This window comes from Branchiostoma floridae, chromosome 17, assembly GCF_000003815.2.
Source record: "Branchiostoma floridae strain S238N-H82 chromosome 17, Bfl_VNyyK, whole genome shotgun sequence".
Lineage (NCBI taxonomy): Eukaryota > Metazoa > Chordata > Leptocardii > Amphioxiformes > Branchiostomatidae > Branchiostoma > Branchiostoma floridae.
This window is the reverse complement of record NC_049995.1, coordinates 18,110,840-18,133,588: the sequence shown is the minus strand read 5'-3', so window position 1 is coordinate 18,133,588 and position 22,749 is coordinate 18,110,840. Positions and strand designations below refer to the sequence as shown.

General features: G+C 43.6%; 2 protein-coding genes across 2 annotated transcripts in view; one reads left to right on the top strand and one right to left on the bottom strand.

Annotated features, from left to right (window-relative positions):
• Window positions 1–2,487: 2,487 nt before the first annotated feature.
• Window positions 2,488–9,001, bottom strand: LOC118404906. The gene is made up of 10 exons (XM_035804288.1): window positions 8,923–9,001; window positions 8,075–8,319; window positions 7,726–7,834; window positions 7,231–7,421; window positions 6,893–6,971; window positions 5,747–5,877; window positions 4,741–4,893; window positions 4,111–4,164; window positions 3,319–3,502; window positions 2,488–2,821 (listed from the first exon to the last, which is right to left on the bottom strand). The coding sequence occupies exons 1-10, from the start codon at window positions 8,987–8,989 to the stop codon at window positions 2,814–2,816; spliced, it is 1,221 nt and encodes a 406-aa protein (XP_035660181.1). The 5' UTR covers window positions 8,990–9,001; the 3' UTR covers window positions 2,488–2,813.
• A 10,451-nt stretch (window positions 9,002–19,452) lies between these two features.
• The window catches only part of LOC118404440, a 9,720-nt gene continuing 6,423 nt past the window's right edge, over window positions 19,453–22,749 (top strand). Inside the window, exons 1-3 of the mRNA XM_035803515.1 lie at window positions 19,453–19,546; window positions 20,784–21,008; window positions 22,579–22,653. Of these exons, the coding sequence (XP_035659408.1) occupies window positions 19,453–19,546; window positions 20,784–21,008; window positions 22,579–22,653 (394 nt within the window). The remainder of the gene's footprint in view (window positions 19,547–20,783; window positions 21,009–22,578; window positions 22,654–22,749) is intronic.

Below are 22,749 nucleotides of genomic sequence, written 5' to 3'. Positions count from 1 at the left end.
TTTTACCCTCCTCCTCTGGGGGCTCACTTCTGATCCAATACTGGCAGTACCCGGATGTTCTACTTGTTTCGGCGTTGCTAAGGGCTTTTTTTTTTGGGGGGGGGGGGGGGACTTCGAGATTTAAATTCTTATTTTATCATATTATTGACCTTTCACTGTTTACTTTGCGAGGTCAGAGGTCAGCTGTGCCATTATTTCGACATTATAAAATCATCATACACCAACGCAGTTTATGGCTCTAATTCAAAATTTGCCGATGCTACAAATACAATAGATTTTATAGTAGATATATAGCAAAGACCTAGAAGGCCCGTTGCTACTAGTTGATATGTAATTGTATGAATGTAGAAAAAAGAAGCAACACAATGTTTGGCTTTAAACGTTTATTTTCATATTTCTTGGTTACATGTACCTGGGATTTATTCCTAGTGTTCCAGTTTTTACTTGTACTTTTATGATTAAAGGTGTGAGGCTACTTATGGATACACCAGTCAATGTAGTAACTAGGGGGCTGTGCCTTGGGGGATTGTGGATTTCCAGAAAATCCAGCTGTTTGTCCTATGGCCTTTTCGGGTTGTGTGATACCTGTTAACATGTCATATTTTTTTGTCTCTACATGGCAAATTTCCGGAGGGACAGCGAGTTGATACAAAGAAGAAAAATTGAGAGTAAAAAGATTGTGACATCTTTATAAGAGATGTTGAATATGGAAGTTTGGCATGCAGAGTTCTCTACTGTGTTTGAATAATATCCAAGAAGATGGAAGAATTCTGATCCATCTCTGTGTTGATGATTTTTATGACAAGTGACATCATGTGGGTTTTGGGTAGAGATGGAGAAGAAAATGGAAAATCTGATGTTACAAGTGGCAATATGAGGAATGCTGCGCTGATGCACAATCCCATAGCGTCTACATTAAGGGGTGGATAGGATTCTACTCTCAGGTAAAGACCGGTCCTTTTACACTCTCTGAAGATTAACAGCCTGTTCTTATCTTTTCCACATTCGAGATGTTTTCCTGAATTCAGCTCCATCCACAGACAGTTGTTACATCAGTGTTATGTATAGCTATTTCGCTATTACGATCTCCCAGGTCGAAGTAGGTGATGCAATATCACCAATGAAATCCGGAGGCAAAGAATAACTCAAGTTTTTTTTTAAAGATTTTGATTTGCACAATAAGAAAATACAGTTGGTTTGAGGGAATTGTATTCCTTATACCGCCTTGAGCATAACCATAGCGAGTCTTGCTGGTTTAATGCCAGACAGAAGTTTTGTATGTGCAGAAGAACTTTTAGTATCTTTACTTGAAGTATTCTTGACCTTCAGATTACAGCTTAGAATAGATAAGGATTATTTGAATTTTGTAAGCTAAAAAGCGTGAGGAAATTACATCCCCTGTAGTTCGCTACTGTAGCGGGCAAAATAAGTAACATAAATGAGCTGATAGACAGGCACTTTTCATTGGTGCCAGTTTCACTTTTTTTTTTCTTTCAACTCCTTGAAACAAGGACTTTTGGGGTCTCAGACAGTGTTAGTCGTTTGTTTTATTTAATATTTTTGTATAGGTGTCTCGTGTGTAAGATAATGGTTGATTGATTGATTGAGTGATTGAGTGAGTGAGTGAGTGAGTGAGTGAGTGAGTGAGTGAGTGTATTGGTGTCAGCAGCAATAGTCATTATATGTCTTAGACTCATAATATTTTAAGCCTGCTCTTTTTGGCTTTTCCCCCAAATACTTCCCCAAAGAACCGAATGTTAATGTGGACATTAGACAGCCGATGTTTAAAGATTCCGAAATGGTAACAGCTCTTCCAAAAAAAAAAAAAAGGAAAACAAAATGCCTGATATCCGTGCCGATTAGAGGCAAAGAATAACTCAAGTTTTAAACTTACAGTTTTAAAACAAAATTTGGTTGTGTGGAATGGATCATTTTGGCCTCAAGCCATCTACAGCTCCAACGGACCAAGTCTTGATGATCGAAAGGCCGGGAAGAACGTTTTGGACTTGCAGACGAACTTTTCATTGTATTTTGGATGGCTATTTTACTTGAAATATTCTTTACTTCAAATCTTCGCCTCTACATCAGGGTTCTTCTAATAACTTAATGTTCACGCTAAAAAGCTGGGGAAATATTATCCCCTGTAAATCACTACTGTCGCGGGCAAAACGGTGTATAGAAGATGGACTGGCACTTTTCATTGGTGCCGGTTTCGGGTTTTACATTTAAGAGTGACAGCTTTGGGTTTTACTTTTAGTTGAAATAAGGGGGGATTTGAAAATAAGTGAGTTTTCTTAATTCTTTTCTTGATGTTGTATAATTGCGTTTCCAAAACGAGAGTCAGTAAATGTCCCCATGCCTTTAAAACATTTTATGTAGGTTTCCAAAATAAAAGAACTGTTTTCAATCTGCAGAATCGACTCCATAGTTGAGCTGGTGTACTTCATTGGATACTTTTTAATTGGACAATTAAGGACGTTTTTTTTTTGGTTGGGATGCCCCCTCTTCCCTATTGGGTCAATTTAGTTGAAATAGAATTCCTGATTTCAGCAAAGCTTAAATATAGCATTAGCTCACTACGGTATTTATCTTAAGGTTTGATTTTCAAATGACTAATCATCAAGCAGGTGTTTAAAGAGAAGTGGGTAAAATTTGGGCAGTCGGGGAATGTTTAGATTTGTCACCCATCTGCTTGGAGATTACTGGATGTCTGTTTGACAGTCCACATCAGCGGTCAGGTCAGGTCGGGTCAGGTCAGGTCAGGTCAGGTCGGGTCAGGTCACACGGTCCGGATGTCTCCGTTGTGTTTTATTCTACATGCCTAAAAAGAAAGTAAATCTGTAAGTCGGCGGTTAGCTCTTTGTCTTTTCGCTCATCTTATGTGTCTTTGCGCTATTGGTTGACCGAATTGGCCAATCAGGTCATCGCATACAGAAATATAGTGCTCCTATTCTCTACCACTTCTTATTTGCTTAAACTAAAAAAAAAGACGGATGAATTTTATTACAATCCTCTTTACAATCCTCTGACCCTGGTGAATGGGGGTAAGATTGATGTACAACAATACTATATTATCGTCACTTCCATTGAATAGGACAGAATCGTGACATCAGTAACATTGTCGACATGTTAGGTTGCTGAACCACGGTTTGTTTCCAGGCATCCTTGATAACAGAACAGTATTTATGTTGTCATGTGACCAGGGTTCCATAACCTCCTGATTCTGGGCAAAACACACCAACCACTGCGCCACAGGATGCCCCCTTGTCAAATGTACTGATGTTGTTTGTAGGTTTGTACTATGCGAGAGCTACCCACCGCACTGATCGTCCACGATTTTCTGCGCCGCGTCGCAGGCTTGGCTGGTGTCGAACACTCGGTCGGGGTCGTTGGTCATGGCCGGAAACGAAGCCCTGTTCTGAAAGTTCCCGACTACCACGGCGTACAGATCGATCCCTGCGTCCCGAGCATCCTCAGCCTCGGCTATTGCGTCATCATCGGACTGGGGAAACGGTAAACCGGACAATAAGACCGTGTAACAGCTCATGACTAGATTGTTGAGATGTGTGCACAATGTGAACTGGAAACAACACTGCAATAACAAAGTGCTGTATGCCGGGCTCCCTTAACTATCAACTAAAATGCGAGCAAGACGGATGAGGCTAGCGGGCACTGCTTCAGAAACAACAAGGAAGTGACGTCCAGCATAGTCCTGTGGAAGCCAGTTCACTGAAAAGGAGGCAGGGCAAACCACCCCTTACATACCTAGATGTGTTAAGACGGGATGCTGGTCTACAAGCAGACAACTTGGGGAAGGCGATGACTGACAGAAACTTCTGGGCTGCTACAGTGGTTCGGGTGGCAGGGGAGGAGCAGCACCCGGCATAAGTCAAGTTAGTCAAGTCATCAGCTCATTGTCTGGGCAAATGGTTAACATGAGACTGAGCATGTGTGACAACTCACTGGGAAATGGTTAAGATGAGACTGAGAATGTGTGACAACTCACTGGGAAATGGTTAACATGAGACTGAGAATGTGTGACAACTCACTGGGAAATGGATAACATGAGACTGAGCATGTGTGACAACATACTGGGAAACAATAACTTACCTGTCCGTCTGTCAGGATGACGGCTGCGTGATGGGATTCCGCTCCGAATTTGGACTGGACAAATAAAATCAAACATGGAAAAGTCAGACACATTTGTATATATGCTTAACCAAGTGAGTGCAGCTATAGCTTATATACTGTGGTACTGTGTTTAAACCAGCAAGTGCAGCCTTAATTCATTCGAAATGAGGCACTGTGTTTAACCCAGCAACAGTAGTTTCTTCACTATGCATGCAGTACAAGTGTAGCTTTTGGCTTTTGTACCATGTGGTACTGTGTTAGCGCGCGTAGTCCAGTGGTTAGCAGCCCTGCCTCTGGAACTAGAAGCCGTGAGTTCGATCCAGCTGTGTCGCTCACCCGACATGCACGCTACCGGAAAGGGTTGCAGTCCTTAGGACGGGCCGTTAAGCCGTGGTCCACTGTTCATTGTGCTTGTCGAAAAGAGCTAGGAGAATTTCCCCTGTACAATGAACCTGTAAATACCGTACATAGCGTCTGTCCTCTCTGGTCACGACCAGTGGAAGACTAGCTCTTCAGAGAGCTAAAACTAGATCGAGATCACTTTCACTTTATCACTTTCACTTTTTTAGTGACAAGCGCAGTCGAAAAAAAAAACAGCAGCGGCCGTACCGTGTGGCGCATGTGGTAGATGGCGTGGCCAGTCCGGGTCTCGCCGCCTCCGTCGCCCCTCATGAGGTGCTCGATTTCGTACGACATCCCCACGGTGATTGGTGTGAGGCTGAAGTAGGTGTGCGCTTCGCAGGTGTAGCTGATGACTCTAACCTATGGAACAAGTGGCGAGATGGACACAAAAAGTTCTGCTGTTATTTCCACACGTCTTTAAACTGGCCCTCTGGATAATCCTATTTAACAATTTCGATGCAAGTGCCTAAAACGCTCTCCATTGGTTTACGTACATGGCTTTTTGAGCAAGGATACATGCGGATAACAAATTCTATGGTCAATGCTTGCCTTCAGGAAAGATAGATTCCCAGGGATTCAAAGCATCAGGAATTCTTTCTGCACAAATCAAACACACCCTGACATCCTTACCCTGCACAGAAGCACAGTCGACAGAAGCCAACTTAACAATGGCAATGAAAGAAAGCATAACTGCCTAGAGCGCTCCCCATAAGTCTCATGGTCTCTTGAGAATAGAAGCTGTACGGTTCTAAGTGCTATCAGGGAAGATAGATTCCCAGATACGTCGATGTAGGTTAGACATCCAGGTAATAAGATACGCCAAAAATAGTTACTTAAGCAACTGGAAATGGTTTTGAAACTGTCAGACGTTTCGGATATAGTCCACTATCCTTCGTCAGTGACACTGAAGAGATCTGAAAGAAACAGGTCTTTTATACTCTAACTATGAATGAAGACAATTTCAGATGTCCAATAGGAAAGGTTGTGAGACAATTCAGACTGACAGACTGAAGACAATTTGGATTCCAAAGAAAACAAAGCTAAGCCAAAGTCAAGCTGAAGACAATTTGGACTTGAAAAGATAGCAAGGCTAAGACACAGTTAATGCAAATGAGTCAATTAGCTCCTGTTGTTTAAGTAACTATTTTTGGCGATAGATTCCCAGGAATGTAAAGCATGCATCAGGTCCACCCATCAGAAGTCAGAGACTCACCCTGACATCCTTTCCTTCAAAAGCAGCACAGTCGACAAAATCCATCATGAAGTCCCGGGCCAGGAGGAACTGGTCCTGTGAGATGCTCGAAGAAACGTCCAGAACAAGAACGATGTCAATGGCACAGGGAACTGAAACAGACGGGTGTGTTATAGCTGAAAAAGTCGGACGTATGTTAGTGACCATAATTTGCACTCTGATAGTAATATCAGCTTTTAATAAGCTCTCTTACAACTACTTTTCGCAGTGCACTGGAACAGATGGACATATGTTATAGAGGTTACTTTGCATCTTAACCAAAATCCTAGCTGTTCATTAAAGCACTTTTCTATGTCCTTCTCCACTCCACTGTAAAAACGCAGACCCACAGAAACATCAAAATCAGTAACTCCTCCTGAAGAAGGAGCCCTAGTTGCATGGAGTGTATGTCATGTCTGATTAGTTACTTTAAGTATCAACTCTGACCTGTACTTCCTGACACTTCATCACCCAAGTCACTAATTCCAAAGCCAGATCTGCCATCGAATAATCTTGATCATAGAATTGTCAAGATATTATAACACGCTGCAATACTATTGGGAGCTATTAGGGGGACGAAAATCAAAAATTGCTTTGTGAGTATTTCTTGATTCATGTCTTACTTATAGTAACCATGTAGATATGATCGAGCTCTCGTTTTAAACCTATGTTGTGAACTTCATTACGTGTAGCTGGCAACTAGATTTGGAAAGTGGGTGAATTAAACATGGATTCCGTATATAGAAATTCTCTTCTTTCTTTTAAAGTGAAAATTCTAGCCTACATAGAGCTTCGGCATTCAAGGTGTCGCTATGTACATGCACGTCCTCTTATAAGTAAATGATGTAACCAAAACTGTATATAATTTTGGAGGAAAAAAAGCTCTGTAATACATAAACGATTAGTTTTTAAAATACCTTGTCACGTTTGTTTATCGTTGATAAAGTGAATTTCCTAAACAGTCAGGTAGGTTTGACAAAAAATGAGCTCATTTATTTTTCGAACCTAAAATGGCTATTGAAAACATTTCAATGAGATTGAGCCGTTATATATATATATATATATATATATAACGGCTGTTCATATATTATCATAGTTAATATATCATAGTTAATGTGTTGTACTTACCTATTGAGGGTGTCAGATATATTTCCCCTCCATCGGGCCTGCAGGAACCACACCATCCACCACATCGGGCAGAGGCAACCTAAAAAAAATGAAACACATTTCAATCAACACATCATAGAGTATATAAACGAAATATTTTTCTTGTTGATGATATTTAAACATCTTGATTTTTCTTGTTGATGATATTTAAAGATCTTGCAGTTGGGGATGTGTTATGCCAAGCTCCTTGGTTATGCTGTGGATCCAATTTTGAGTTTTAAGTTAAGCTTTTGCTGCATGGAAGAGCGCTCAACCTCTAAGTCATTACCGAACATCAAGTTATAGACAGGCAAAAAAACCTTTCTATCCTCCGAGATAAACATGTCGTTGATGGTCAGAGATCCTGGGTAGGTGGGACCCATGACCCAGTGGACTTCTGGGTCCAGCTCAAGTCCGGTCCCAGTCAGATCCACTTTGAACGTTCCCTTTGCACATCCCTGTCTCGCTGAATAACAGTCGCCTGCTTGCCCGTAAGCAATATCATTGGGCCCTGTGGTCATTAAAAAATGTATGTCACCTACAATGACTTCCTTGGCAAAAGTTGAGCAAGTCAAGCTAAAAAGTATTTACCATGATGGTGCAAATTGTTTAACCAACAAAATATTGACCAATCACACGAAACATCCTGCGTCATGAAAAAAGAAACATGTCTTATTTTTTTCTCAGACTTGATGGCGTATTGACTTGAGGCATTCTTACGAGTCAGTCATCCATGGGTCATTCACATTTAGCACTACTTACGGGTCACATTACAAATGACAATCTTATTGTAAGGTAACAACATGTTGAACTACCAGTGGTTTCAGCAAAGGTGTAGTCATTTCCAATAACTTCGATCCTGGACGGTTCAAACTGGATTCTGAGCTTGCTGAACTTCGTGGTCCCACGTGCAGCATATTGGCCCTATACATTGACATTATAGACAATATAGAAGAAATCTTTATTGACAGGACAAAAGTACAGTGACTTAGTACGAAAACATATCATCACAATGTCGCTGGCCTTACACGTGTGTACCTTTAAATCATAATCACTAAGACAAATCTGTTGTACAAATATATTGATAGCAAGTTAGTTCATCCTTTAACTTAACGTGATCACTATTGTGAGCAGCCATACTTTGCTACCAATAGTTTCACCTACCTGAAACGGACCGGTGCATTGCCACTGATATGCGTTGCTCAGTCGGTCGGCAAAGAAAATGGCATAGTTCTCATCAGGACCGGACGGTAGGGTCAGGAACTCTTTAGGTTCCGCAGATGCCATGTCATGGCAATAGACGCGGAGGGATACATCACTGTCCGTCGAAAAAGGGTAGAGTGTGTACTCTCCGTCGTTGGCATTGGAGAGTAGAGATTTAGCTTCCACGCACGATGTGGGCTTGTCGCCTGCAAGAGTTAGTATGTTAATATTAAATGCTGTGGCTAAGAACAAGCGATATGCTTACCTCAGCCAAGACAATCATGATTTTTATATCTCATTTCACCATCTGGGATCCAAATTGCAGACTGTATTATCAACTAAACTTAGCGGCGGCGGCCACGCGCCAGGTCTGTCCTGCTAACTCTGTTTTTGACGGAGATGTTTCAAATAGAACCATGATTGAACAGGGAGCGGGCCTTCTGGATCGGTCCATTCGGTCACACGTAAAAGACGTATAAAGCATGCCTGTGTGAGTGACAGGGCGTAAACAATACATCCCCCTGAACATATACTGTCTGAACTACCTACCATGGCCAAACAAACTTGCCGGAGTTGAAAAATAAAAATGGTCGTGTGACCTGTAGACATATGTTCTGTTAGAATAGGAAAATTTCAGCGAAAGTCTTTATCGGACAGCCTTTCGGCTGAAAACTAGGCTAGTGAAAGAACGCTTTTCTGGCGTCGCGACGCTCTCACTACGCTCTGGCCAATTTTCCATCGCAGCGAGTGCGCGGTGAGAGCACCTTCAATTTGAAAGGGGGCCTGAAAGAGAACGTAGTACTACGTACCTTGTGCGGCGGACCCGTGAATGGCGGCGAGCGCCACAGCGGCGGTCAGCAGCAGTTTCCCCAGCATGCTTGTCGTGTGGATATCTGTAAAAGAGCGGGAATTCAATATGCATAAATCCATAGCCTTAAGTAATCTCCAAGCAGATCTCTACTGCGGTTAGCCATATCAGGCCTACTAACAATCTCCATTTACCAAGTAGCACAAATTGCTAGTCGGCTTGAATCTTCTTCTTCGTCGTGTCATCACTACACTTTTCTGCTCCAGTACTCCACACACTCCCTTCCTCTGGGGGTCAGAGCTTCCAGGTTTGGTGCATGGTTCGGACAGGAGGGGGCAGACAAGAAGGTGTTTCATAGTCTGCTCCTGTCCACAGTCACAGGCAGTCTGTCCATATGGGCTAAGACCCCACTTTGCCATGAGGGTCTTGCATCTTCCTGTGCCTGTTCTAAGGCGGTTGAGACATGACCAGGTTGGCCATGCCTCCTCTGCTCCTGGAGGAAGAGATTCCTTTGGGGCGATGTTAAGGCTGTGTGGTGCAGTCTGGAGGTGGTGGGACCACATGGCCATCCTCTGAGACTCTGCACTGCTGCTGAGTGCTTCAACTGAGTGTATAAAACTACGTCTGGACTTAAGCCTCTTTGGTATGGGGGTGTGCAGGTGGAGTACATGGTGTGGCTTGAATGTGACCGCACCTTAGGCTCGGGTCCCAATTGGAAAAGGGAGCCCTGCATTAATCTCCAAGCAGATTCCTCCGTTGCAAGACAGTAACATAAGCTTGGGAAGGACTTTAGCCGACAGAGGAGTTAAATTGGCCACGCGTGAGATTAGCACTGTATGGCATTTCACGGGCTGTTATTTTGGCACTTTCAGGCGTAAGGATCACGTAATGTGACGGGACATCTTGCGGCTTCCGGGGTATTTTTAGGCCCCGCAGGACACCCGGTTGAGTTCAAGTCAGCCTTAAGATAAACCCGGGACTCGGTACTAAATAGACGCCGAGACCAAAGCGTGCAGAACACCGAGGTGTCACCCACCATCACCCGCCAACAACATCTCCTTTGCCCGCAAGACAATTTTCGCGGCCCTGACGGCAAAAATCCGACCCAAAATTCAGAGCACCCCCCCCCCCCCCGCTAAAATCTCACTGGAAAGTATCTGGATGGGTAAACACGGATGTTGTGGGTTTGGGGGTTAAACAGGATGCCAGGGAACAGCCTACACACGCCAGCGTGTTCAACACAGATGTCAGATTGATTAGATAACAGTTAAAATTTTGCCGGAGCAGAAATTCCCTTCCAAGCTCCAAGCGACACTAGCACGACGCTCACCCAAAGCACGCCAAACTTGTTAAAAGTCGGACGGAATATTGTCCGATTATTGCAGGAAGCCTAAGTTGCTGAGTCTGGCACGAGGCTTAAGAGTTCGGGCAAACTCCGACCGAAAAAAAAAGAGTCAAAAACCGTCGGGTTGCCGCCTGAGTATTTGCAAAGTCTTGGCCATTGCTCGGACAAGCTCCGGTCGTGCTACAGGCAACCCATTGACGAGCTTTCCGAGCTCAAGACTCGCCGCCGAGGCCTCGCTGAAATTAAGCGCAGCTGCAAGTTCCCCACAAACGCCGGCCGAGCTGCTAAAAATCGCTCGAGGCCCGCATAATCGCCAAAACGCCGGTCATACTCCGGCCGAAAATGTCCAATTAGAGCTCGCGAACAACTCGGCCCAGCTAAATTCTTGATTTGTAAAGGGGGCTTAAGCCAGTCGTTCCAGTATTTGTGAGCGAGGTAACTACCGGGACTGTAAAAGTCGTGTTGCTATTCCTCGCGCATCGGGTTATTGCACAAATCTCAGTGATACGATTTACTTTATTTTTTGCTTGATTACTCCCAGGTGTATTCTCTTTCCGATACTATCAGTCATTTTTATGACTAAAATATAGGTGATGAGTGTATTTGCATATTATTTTACGTTAAAACATTTTCTCCCCTTAAAAGTACAAAAAGTAGAGAGAGTGAAGAAACTGAAACCCGGCTGTTCAGCTGGAGTGATACCCTTCATTCCCATATACGGCTTTTCTGCTTTAGATTTACAAGGAAAATCCTGTAAGAGACGGCCTCTCGACTTGAGGGTAGGCAGCCTCGATTTGAGACCCCAAATAAACTGGGGTGTGCACTGATAACGTCGAGTACAGAGTGATTGAAAACTTCCTAAGAAGAAAGTGATCTCCGTCCTGCCGAAGTTTGGTCTCGTTAAAAAAAAACCACATGGCTTTTTCAGCAAAGTTTTGCATGCGTGAGGCCGTACATATACAACATAACAAAATGAAGAAATTCAATGCAATGGCTGATAAAGATGCAGTGAGACCGTGTGATATATTTCTTTCTGTTAAAATGTCAGAAGAAGACATTTGTGCTTGACAAAGACTAGACTTTGAAAAATATATTTTGGTCAGTCCATTTTTTAAGAATGTTGAAAATTCTGGTACATTGTAAAGACATCATGAAATCCCCAAAATACCATAGGGAGCGCGGAAATTTTACTACCGACCTATGAATAAGGCTTGAGGTCGCCACTTTAAAAATGACCAGCTGACTAGATGTGTTCGTAGCCGGGTAGTGACAAAAACTTGCCGCAGTGAGGAACTCAGCTCGGAAACAGCCAAGTTCAAAATATACTCTTCTCAGAGAGATATATAAGCGGGCTGTCTCGTGGAAAGTATTGCCAGTGAAGGGCCTACACACGACAGATGGTCGGCACGCAGGTCGACATGCCCCCGGGAAAAGTTTGCCTCCCATGCCCAGGTTCGGAAGTGTACTCTGAATGGCGAATGGGCGATCTGTAGACGTTATGGGGACCTGTACGCCCGGAAAGAGAGAGAAGACTTGGTCCGGGCAACTCGTCCGAGATAAGGAAGATGAAGACGCTCGGAATAGAAGTCAAAGTCCCCAGTTTTAACCTTCAAATTTTGCGGGTTGGTCTTGGTTGATCGTTAGTGAGCACCAAAGTTACTTAAAAGCCTGTCTTACCGGCCAATGGTCAGGCCCGCTTAGCGTTGTCAGGTATTTTTTCTTTCTTGTTTCTTTTTTGTCTGACGGATGGCAATTGATTTTAGATGAGTCGATTACCTAAACTAGAAATGTGTGTGGGAATCTAACATTTCCGATATGCCTAATGCAGTGGAAATAAAGTAAATAAAAAAAGTCATACGACGACACCCCATCAAACGATACACAAAGAGAACTTGGAACTTTCAGAGACAGAGAATATTACTAACCGTCTGTTGGCAATGATAGTAGGGAACAGTTCACAGTCCAGTATCTGAACCACGGTCCGCTCTAGATCTGTCTTCTCTCCGAAGTGCGGCCTGTCCTAGACGAGAGACCCCGGTGAAGTGTGCGGGCGGGTCCGGTAACAGCCGTTATGTGTCGGGATTCTGGACTCTTCCCATTGGTCCACGTCAGCACCGACGTCACTTATCAGTCGTCACTATCAGGTGACATCATTCCATCAGAACGTCCTTGATCAGACGTGGCGACCTCGACTTGTACCGTAATGCTTTTCTCTTCATGTGGTACGTGATGTCAGTAAATGGCCATGTGCTCATCGCATGTATTAACTGTTACAAGAATCGGCTGGGCCTTTCCAGCAGTCTAAAAAGAGAGTTAAACCGACTCCACCCTTTTCTCTCCATACAACATTGTATTATTAACCGCAGCGTCTGAACATCCTTGAACACACGCAGTACCGAATGTCCCGTTCTGTTGTCGGTAAACAACTATGTCCACCCCGTGTGCAGGTATGACGCAGGTAACCATGCACTGCCAAAAAGGATTTTATTCTTGTTTTGCTTACTCATTGGCAATTCCTGCAGTAAGAAAATGTAGAATGAAATTTAAGCAAAATGAGAAACTACAGAAATATTTCTAGACATTTAGCAAAATTTTATTATTTTTTACTATGATGCAAGAAAAAAATTCTAAAAATTCTTTTTTTTTCTAACCAGATTCAACTCTTAAAAAAATACAAGATTTTTTTTTCTTCCTGGAAGATAAATTTTCTATAAAGAGAAGCAAAACAAGATATTATATATAAAACAAGAAAAAGCATTTGTCGAAATACAAGAAAACAAATCTCAAATTTTTCTCAAAACCTTAGCAAGCAAAAATTTGCTAGCCCCATGCACAAGCACATTTTTCTAAGATTTCTTTGGAACAGAATAATTTTCTTCCTGGAAGATAAATTTTCTGTAAGGAATCTAAACAAGATTAACCAGAAAAACATGCAGTAATGTGCAGGTATGGCGCAGATAATCGTGTGCATCCGTGTGTGCACATGCTTTCGTCCGTTTGTGTGTGTATTTCTGTGCGCGTGTGCGTTGTTCTCTTTGTATTTCTGTGTGTTTCCCTTTTTGTCCTTCTATCGTTTTGTGTGTGTATTTCTCTCTCTCTCTCTCTCTCTCTCTCTCTCTCTCTCTCTCTCTCTCTGTGATAGCTATGTCGCGCGTGTGTGTGTGTGTGTGTCACGCATGGTCAAGCATGGAGTGCCATACACGCTCTCCAAAAAATGTGGAAATCACAAATAAGAAAAGAAACCGAGCCTCACTTATAACAATAACTGTTATATAATAATTGCAGCCAGTGTGTTACGCCGAAGTGCGGTTATACCGGCTATATAGATACAGATACAGAATTGTACATGTTACAAAGTCTGGCTTATATGTGATAGGGACGGTTTTCAGGTGAAAAATGCGTGCAACCCTCTGTCGATCTGGCGAATGGCCAATCTCCCATCGATACGCCAAGATCGTGGATAATGTGACAGGGGTATTAGCACCACGAATCTTGCAGCAACACCAGTGTGGAATAGAAATGCTCCTCCCTGTTTTGAGTGACGGCGGATCCCTTCATTCGACATTCACCAGAACACTCCTTGGCAAGCTTAACTCTCTATGCCACCAGCGTTCGTAATCCGATTTGCGCTCGATGATTAATAACTAGGTCTGTGCTGGATTGACGGACGGCCATTGCGAGGTACGCACGACTTGCACGCACGATCTGCGACCCGGTAACAATCTCTACGACCTCAGAGAGCTCTTGCGACTTGTTGCTTATGTTAAGAACATGTTTTGCTGCACCGCGACCGTCGTACGACCCCTGAAAATCGCCGGCGATCCCTAAAAATCGCAAGATGATCGTGAGAACACCGGACGTCTTCCTCACAGAAATGTCATTTAGAGCTCATAGACTAGTCTCCCGATCAATTTTCGCCTAATGTGAGGGGGGTATTATGCCACCGGCAGATCTGCCTGGCCACCTTCCTACAATTTACAGAACATTTCTGCTAAATTCTAGACTTTTAGCTTCTCTCAAATGTTTCTCTGTGTTTAAACGACAACAATGCCAGTGTTGTCACATCCTGCTATAGCTAGTGAGCATGAGTACACTACGCATGCATCAATATCCTCTCGTGCATTTAAGTCGGTCTAAGTAATTCTTGCATCTTATCCGCAAGGGCTGTTATACCCCTGTCACATTATCCATGATCTTCGGGCGTATCGATGGAAGATTGGTTATATCTAAGATCGACAGAGGGTTGCGCGTATTTTTCACCTGAAAACCGTCCCTGTTACATATCAGTCATATTTTGTACCTTGTACAATAAAGCTATTATGATTTATTTTAAGCGAGGCTCGAGCGACTACCACAGGATCGTCGTCCGATCGATTTTCGACAACTGTGACAGGGGTATTAGGAAAACAAAGTAACACCTCAAAACACCTACAAAAGGGGGGGGGGGGCTGCCATATTTGTCAGAAAGACGCGGCATGTCCCGGATGTACAACTCCGTCTCACACGTTGTAAATACAGTCATAACAACCGGGAAAACTTTGTCATGTCTTTAATACGCCACATATTAGTGACCGGTATTAGTAACCACTGATGTAACATGGACGAAACTTTAATGCCTTTATCTTGGAGTTGGCTGGACGTTTTTCAGCAAGGCGTTTTTGGTCTAAGACTGACACGTTTGACGTAGAAGTAGAAAAAAAATGATGCCTGACGTCTGGGGCATTTTTTCGCATGATTGGTGTGTCTGCGAATTTGAGTAAAACAATTCGGGTGACCATATTTGTCGGAGTGGTCATCATTGTATACGTTATTATTACATGGTAGGGGCAGGTACGGCTACCGGCTTAGCTTTTATGTCCGGGTGACCATGCCTGTATTTTGGGGTGACCACTTTATGTTAAGATGACCACGTATAGAGGATGACCATATATGTTTAATCGTGAATATTTTTGTGGTATCTGCGTGATAGCTTCGAATCATTACACTATTGCAACGGGCGACATTATACTATCAGAGGTGTCGAGTTTATGTGACCCGGAGAAGTTTTTCTCTTCATGTCTGTCCGTGCTGTTTGTTTGTTTGTTTGTTTGTTGTTTTCAGTTAACAGTGATGCTCGCAGAGTCGGTATATCCGTTTATTACTTATCACCATATTTGATACCAGGCCGAGCTCTTCTTGTACCGGGTAGTTTCTCTCCATGCCACGCATGGCGTGGATCACAAAGTCTTTGTCCTTCCTGAGAAGCAATTAAACAGTGAGCTACTGTATCGATTCCCACCCCGTATCTGATCTTTTCAAGGACTACTGTTTTAATATCCGCACCGTCCAGTAAATATCGGGGGCTAGCTGTGGTAGACACAGGCATCACGGCTTCGTCAGTACACAGTGATGCACGCAGAGTCGGTATATCCGTTTAAGTTATAGTTATTACCTTACTTGACATTAGGCTAAGTTACGGACGTTGAGGGCTCGTCTTGTGCCGAGTTGTCTCGCTTTCTTCGTGCCTCCCTGTTAATAGTAATCGTGGAGAGTTCGTCGTGCTGTAAACAAGGATGTGCGCATGTCGTGTATCACAAAGTCTTTGTGCTTCATGAGAAGCAATTGTTTGTTTGTTTGTGAGCTACTAAATCGATGAAATAAAGATGAACTTTATTGCTCAACATTTGTACATGGTACAATGTATGGCAACGACTGTTACACAAAGTACAAAATAGGCGTATAGAATAAGACTTAATATCCTAATTATCATAACAAGAAGGGCTAACACAAGTCTTTGATATAGTGTTACAATCCAGTTGGGCTATACATGAGTTTCATTACTCTTTATGATAGCAAAGCAGTCTTTGATGTATTTGCCTATCTTTGCATTATGGAGTTGTGGCATCCAAATATATATACAAATCTGTCTGTAGCATCGAGTCTCTTGAAATTTGCTGTACTGAATTCGAGAAATGTGAATAGCTCATTACGCAAAATATCGATTCCGACACCGTATCTGGTGTCCTTTTCAAGGACTACTGTTTTAATATCCGCACCGTCCAGTAAAGATCGGGGGCTAGCTGTGGTAGACACAGGCATCACGCCTTCGTCAGTACACAGTGATGCACACAGAGTCGGTATATCCGTTTAAGTTATAGTTATTACCTTACTTGACATTAGGCTAAGTTACGGACGTTGAGGGCTCGTCTTGTGCCGAGTTGTCTCGCTTTCTTCGTGCCTCCCTGTTAATAGTAATCGTGGAGAGCTTGTCGTGCTGTAAACAAGGATCTGCGCATGGCGTGTATTACAAAGTCCTTGGGCTTCCCGAGAAGCAATTAAACAGTGAGCTACTGTATCGATTCCGACACCGTATCTGATGTCCTTTTCAAGGACTACTGTTTCAATATCCGCATCTTCCAGTTTTAAAATCAAACAGAGCAAAGATTCCATCTCACATTTTCATTATTGTGTTTATGCTTCATAGCCGGATGTAAATATCAGGGGCTATTGATCTGCTTTAATTTGAAACAGTCCAGAAGACCGGTAGACAAACGCATCACGTCTTTGTCATCGTCTTACGGCAGACCGGGCTGTTTTGGTAACTTTCATGTCCGCAAACGTTTCGAGATGACGACAGTAGATACTAGTGGCTGCATGTCCAAACTAGACACGGGAACTACAATACGAAGTTATACTGTAAATGCAGAAACTTTCGCGGTGGTTTAATGTTCGCGGTTTTTGCGGCGGCTGTTTCGCCGCAAATTTGAAAATACCGCGAACTTTTTTCCATGGCAGTAAGAGACTACAGCGCATGGTGCTACCCCGAACTTATAACCACCACGAAAGTCATTTTTCTCGCTACCGCGAAATTAAATCCCCGCGAACTTAAATGCAGTTACAGTAGTATATTCATCGTTTGAAGTCACATTGCACGTTTCAGATAATGGATTCATCGACGAATATTACACCTAGTTTTTATTATACATTACTCGGCCACCATGACACATCGGTCCTTACTGTATGAGCTGATCTACAACCCCTTTAATTTACTAAATATTCTTTAAAAAGGTATACGCCATGTATTTTGTTTTATTGTTGAACCCTGTAAGAATAGTCAACAGAGCACATGACCACCCCGGTATATTCGTCCCAGACATAAGTACCTTACCGGCATAAAACCTGGCAGTGATATATATGTTGAAGCCAACGAATATACCCCCCCCCCAACCAATTACGCAAACGCCGGCAAAAAGGCCGCGAAGGAGGCTAACACAAGATTTTAAACCAACAAAAAAGCGCGAAAATCCACAAGCCTCTTTTACATCCGGTTTGTGTTGTTCTAACCCGGATGTTCCCGTTGCTAAGGCGTTGCTAGGTAAGAGCGATTCCGAGGTCCATCCCTTACCGCCATGCATAGATGGTTATGGAATCTACCATTAGGGTAGGCTGGTAGGGGTGTCGATCTGTTGTTGTTATTGTTATTGTTATTGTTATTGGGTGGGCCGACTACTCACTCTTTGCAGCCAGGGGCTGAACTGCGAGGAGCTTACAATAGGCGGGGCTAAATCGCAAGGGTCTGGAGCGAGCTGCCATTCGGCGCCACTCAGGTGACCTCAATACGACTGTCGCAAGTGTCTGGAGCGAGCTGCCATTCGGCGCCACTCAGGTGACCTCAATACGACAGTAATTGCCCCAGGTGCGGCCAAGGTACTGTAGGTACCTGTAGGTTTTGACCAGTCAAAGATTTGAAAAATAAACTACGTGACTCCTGACAACAGAAAACATGAAGCGAGAATGACGCTCGCTAGAGGGGGCGACACAAAGGTCCTCAGTAGCACAATGCACAACGTAGCACACTTTAGTCCACTATAGGGCTGGTTTTTCTTATTGGACCGGTCCAAAAAACCGGACCTGAAAAAATCTGGTGGACCGGATGTTGGACCTATTTGAAAATGAACAGATTATATGATCACACATTTAAACGTTTGTGGGCTTACCGGTTGAGGAAAATAACAAGAGCAAGGTAGAGTTAAGTCTATAGTAATTACTACCAAGTTTTACAGTCAATCGTACAGGAAGTTAGCCTTGTAGGATTTTGAAACGCCAGTGGGAGTCGAATACTCCACAAAACAGATTTGTTCGTTGCAAAGGACCATTGTTTTTAGTATCGTTCATTCACAAGTTCTCACAATGTGATGAATGGCAACTTTAGCTTTTAGCTTTAGCATAATGAATCAGGTTCAGGTCCGGACCTGATCCCCTGGACCTGAATTTTCTGTACCGGTACCCACCCCTAGCACACTGTAGCACACTGTACATGTATGCTTTAGCCTGATGTTCATAGATGAAACTCTTGCCGGGCAACGGCAACAAATAGGCGACGTGATAACTCCTGTAACTCTAAAACGAAGTATCACATTAACACAAAATTGTTACATTATGTATCAAACGGAAGCTTCTCTCAACCAAGTAAATGTGCCAAGCCTGTTTGTCTTCTGTCTGTTACGGCAACAATGGCCGAATACACATAAGCAGGTAATAAATTAATAGTTTTGAAGAAGAATTATCTAATGTTCTAAGACACCAAACTCTTCTCAGAACTAACTATGAAGGAATTATGTCACGATTATTATCATATCGTCAAATGTTCTACCACTGAAATTTTACTCGTCTTTGCAATGTTTTATACCACAGTTTTTCTCTCTTCGCTTAGTCTGTTCAGGTTCATTTCATCCATCTGGTGACGTTATTAAGTCTCGTCAAGATGACAAGAGGTCCCTGTCTTGGAGACTGACATCCTAAGTCCTGGTCTCTGGGATATGTGCTCCATAATACCAAGGTCACGTGCCCATTCCTTCAAAGCTACGAAGATGACAATCCGTAAAATATTACAGTCATAAGCTTGAACAAGTCTATCGTGGGAACAGAGCAGCCCGCGGAACTTACACAAGTTTATCAGACGCAGAGCTAATTAAAAACAACAAAGACTGCGAACGGGTCTTTACTAATCAGCTGATAAAGTTGGTCATTTGTCATCCCTAGTTTAAGAATACGTCAGTTTAAGAATATATAAACTTGCGGCCGTGGTTCTCTCAGCAGTTGTGGGACCAGAAAGGTTCCACTCGTGTCTTGTTGAGAATCTGCTGCGGACGTAAGTAGAGAAGTGACTGTTCGGCTCCACCACTGCCGACGGAATCTGCTCCTGCGATGCTGGTGTTGCTGGTAGCGGTGTGTGTGGCCCTGCCAACGGTGTCAGGATGGACAACCCCTCATTATGGCCGGACAACCCCAAATCCCGGAGGTGAGAACTTATTTACGTACGTAGTTCGAGCTCCCGCTCAAATCAATTTGAAATGTATCTTCCAAAGCACTTACTCCTCCATGTCCCTCCGTACGTGACTCTTTAGTATCTTGCAGTCTTGATGTCGCTACGTAGGTTGTCTAAGTAGGTAACTCTGTGTCTTTCCGGATCCTTACCTCTTTTTCCTTTAGGTCAGACATCGAAGTTAGGGCTGCCCATTGACAAGCATGTTGAAATACACTGAATGAAGGCTTCAAAAAAGTACTAACCCATAGTTCAATCTTTAAAATTCTTCTCCACCAGAAAGTCACTTGGGTCTAGTTTATGGGCATTCAAAGAAAACAGAGGGTTGTTTGGCTCATTCTCGGAGAAAAGCTCGCTCTATGAAAGAAACCTCACCTTTGACCTATTTTCCCTCCTGATACAACCAGTAGCACCCTATAACTAAAACCTGTCCTTACACCAGCTGAACTGCTGAACTGAACAAATTTTGACCCAAACAGGAAAGCTTAGACCCTACCTGTCTCTTCTAACTCAAAAAGTCTCCAGATTGGGCAAAAATTTTCAAGGAAAAGAAGGATTTTCAAGGATTTTAAGTCACACCCAAATCGTCTTCCCATTTTTTGCCCTCTACCGCGCAACGCAACTCTGACGTCAGCCCCAGTGTACAGGTCAGACATCGAAGTTAGGGCTGCCCATTGACAAGCATGTTGAAATACACTGAATGAAGGCTTCAAAAAAGTACTAACCCATAGTTCAATCTTTAAAATTCTTCTCCACCAGAAAGTCACTTGGGTCTAGTTTATGAGCATTCAAAGAAAACAGAGGGTTGTTTGGCTCATTCTCGGAGAAAAGCTCGCTCTATGAAAGAAACCTCACCTTTGACCTATTTTCCCTCCTGATACAACCAGTAGCACCCTATAACTAAAACCTGTCCTTACACCAGCTGAACTGCTGAACTGAACAAATTTTGACCCAAACAGGAAAGCTTAGACCCTACCTGTCTCTTCTAACTCAAAAAGTCTCCAGATTGGGCAAAAATTTTCAAGGAAAAGAAGGATTTTCAAGGATTTTAAGTCACACCCAAATCGTCTTCCCATTTTTTGCCCTCTACCGCGCAACGCAACTCTGACGTCAGCCCTTTAGTAGTAGTATGAGAACTCTTGGCATGAGCATCAGCGGCATAACGTAAGAAGTCCGTTTGATCTGACCGCACATTCACACCTGTCCCGTTTAGACTTGCGACCATGTGGCGACTTCCCCTGGAACACCGATGACGTCACCGTGGACTGTGACTACACCTACAGCCATAACGGCTATTACTCAAGATTGCGAGGCCGCTGCACCGTGACCTGCCTCGGGGATGCCGACATGTTGGTGGGACCTCCCTACGTGAGCGACGGAGCTTACTACTGCAACACGGACAACAGTACATGGTTAGGATCAGAACCCGTGTGCATGGGTAAGGCATCATCACTAAAACTTTGTCGATTGCATAATGTTACATGACAAATCTGTGACGTTTTTTGCTGTCATCGAGACCTCAAGTCTTGTATAGAACCGTGATGAGTTAAAACGTGCATTCCAGTAATGCCTAGGTTACACATAGCCGAATTTGGCTCCCGACTCTCTCCCGACTATGGTTTAGGAGTGATTCGGGAGCTAGTCGGCTGTAGTCGGCTGGCGTTCGGCTGAGTCGGATGGCGTTCGGCTGGCGTTCGGCTGAGTCGGCTGGTGTTCGGCTGCTCCATCCGAATGTTTTGAAATGTTCAAAATATTCTGCTCTGAACGGCAACTCTGGAATGTGTCGGTTGGTGGTCGGCTGGTGTTCGGCACGGTCGGCTAGTGTTCGGTTGGTGTTCGGGAGTAAGTCAGCAATCAAATCAAATCTTAACCACGCCATAAACATTGCTGATTTACTCCCAGCTTGTTTCCAACTTACCAATGATTCACCCCAAGACCTTAGACAAATCCCTGCTAACTCATTCCCAAGCAAAAAGACTATTGCCAGAACGTAGACGAATCACTCCCGAACTTCACACGACCGACATCCAGCCAAAAACAAAAAGACCCATAATGCCGCACTGGAGCTATATGTGATCTAAATTTGATCTCTTGGTGATGTTTACAAATAGAAAAAAGGACATTCTTGATTAAAAACGAAAATGAGCACTTTTGAAAATCGCTGATTATGTCTATTTCAAGTCGAAAAAGGGTCGGCAATCGGTTGGGGATCAGTCGGGAGTGATTCGGCAGTCTGCAGCTAGAGGTCTGGATGGTTGGTGATAGGTTAGTTAGCATTTGGGACACAGTCGGGAGTAAGTCATTTACTGGTCGGGAGGTGTTCGGGACATGTTCGGCGCTAAAAAATAGGCGTGGCCTAAACTGGTCAGACTACTCCCGAACTACTGCCGACTTGGGTCGGCTAAGGGTCGGCTAGTGTTCGGGAACCAAAGTCGGCTATGTGTAACCTAGGCATAAGACAATACTTACAATACGTCAAGCTGATATACATACATGTATGAAAAAAAGACAGTACCTTTCTTTCGATATAATTTTGTCTAATGTAGGCATGGCCTGCCTGTTATTCAAGCAAGTTTTATTTTGGTCAGTCGACTAGTCAAATCGCATAAACGGCTGTTTTTATTTGACTTTTCTTATCCACAGCCAAGACGAAAAGCACACACCGTTCACGTTTGGCAGCCCCTCTGCCTCGACACGAGTTTGTAGTGTACCAATTAAAATCTAATATAAGTCGAACCTATGGGTACAGAGCAACCACGCTATCACAGATTATCGACCAAACATACGAAGAACCAATCGTTCTATACCAAAACCAAACAGGTGTTTCTGTGCAAGCCGCGGCGGGCGCTGTTTGTTTTTGCCGAATGATACTTCTGGAAAGAATGATGTCCCCGCTTTGGTCGCAGGAATGTAAACCTTGCACCAGGAAGGTATTCAAACATTACATATCCGATAGACTATAGCTGGTGGTTAGAAAACATTGACTTCCATTCATTCGTTCACCATAGGTCATTACGACAACGCTACCGTCGTCACACACGATAGCAACAAGGTCCGGCTGGTGGGGGGAGAGTTCTACGGCTGTGTGGAGCTGTACGATGACGTCACGGGGCAGTGGGGGCCTGTCAGGCGGTGGGATATTTGGCCGGTGGGGTCTCATTACTATGACAGGATGTCCT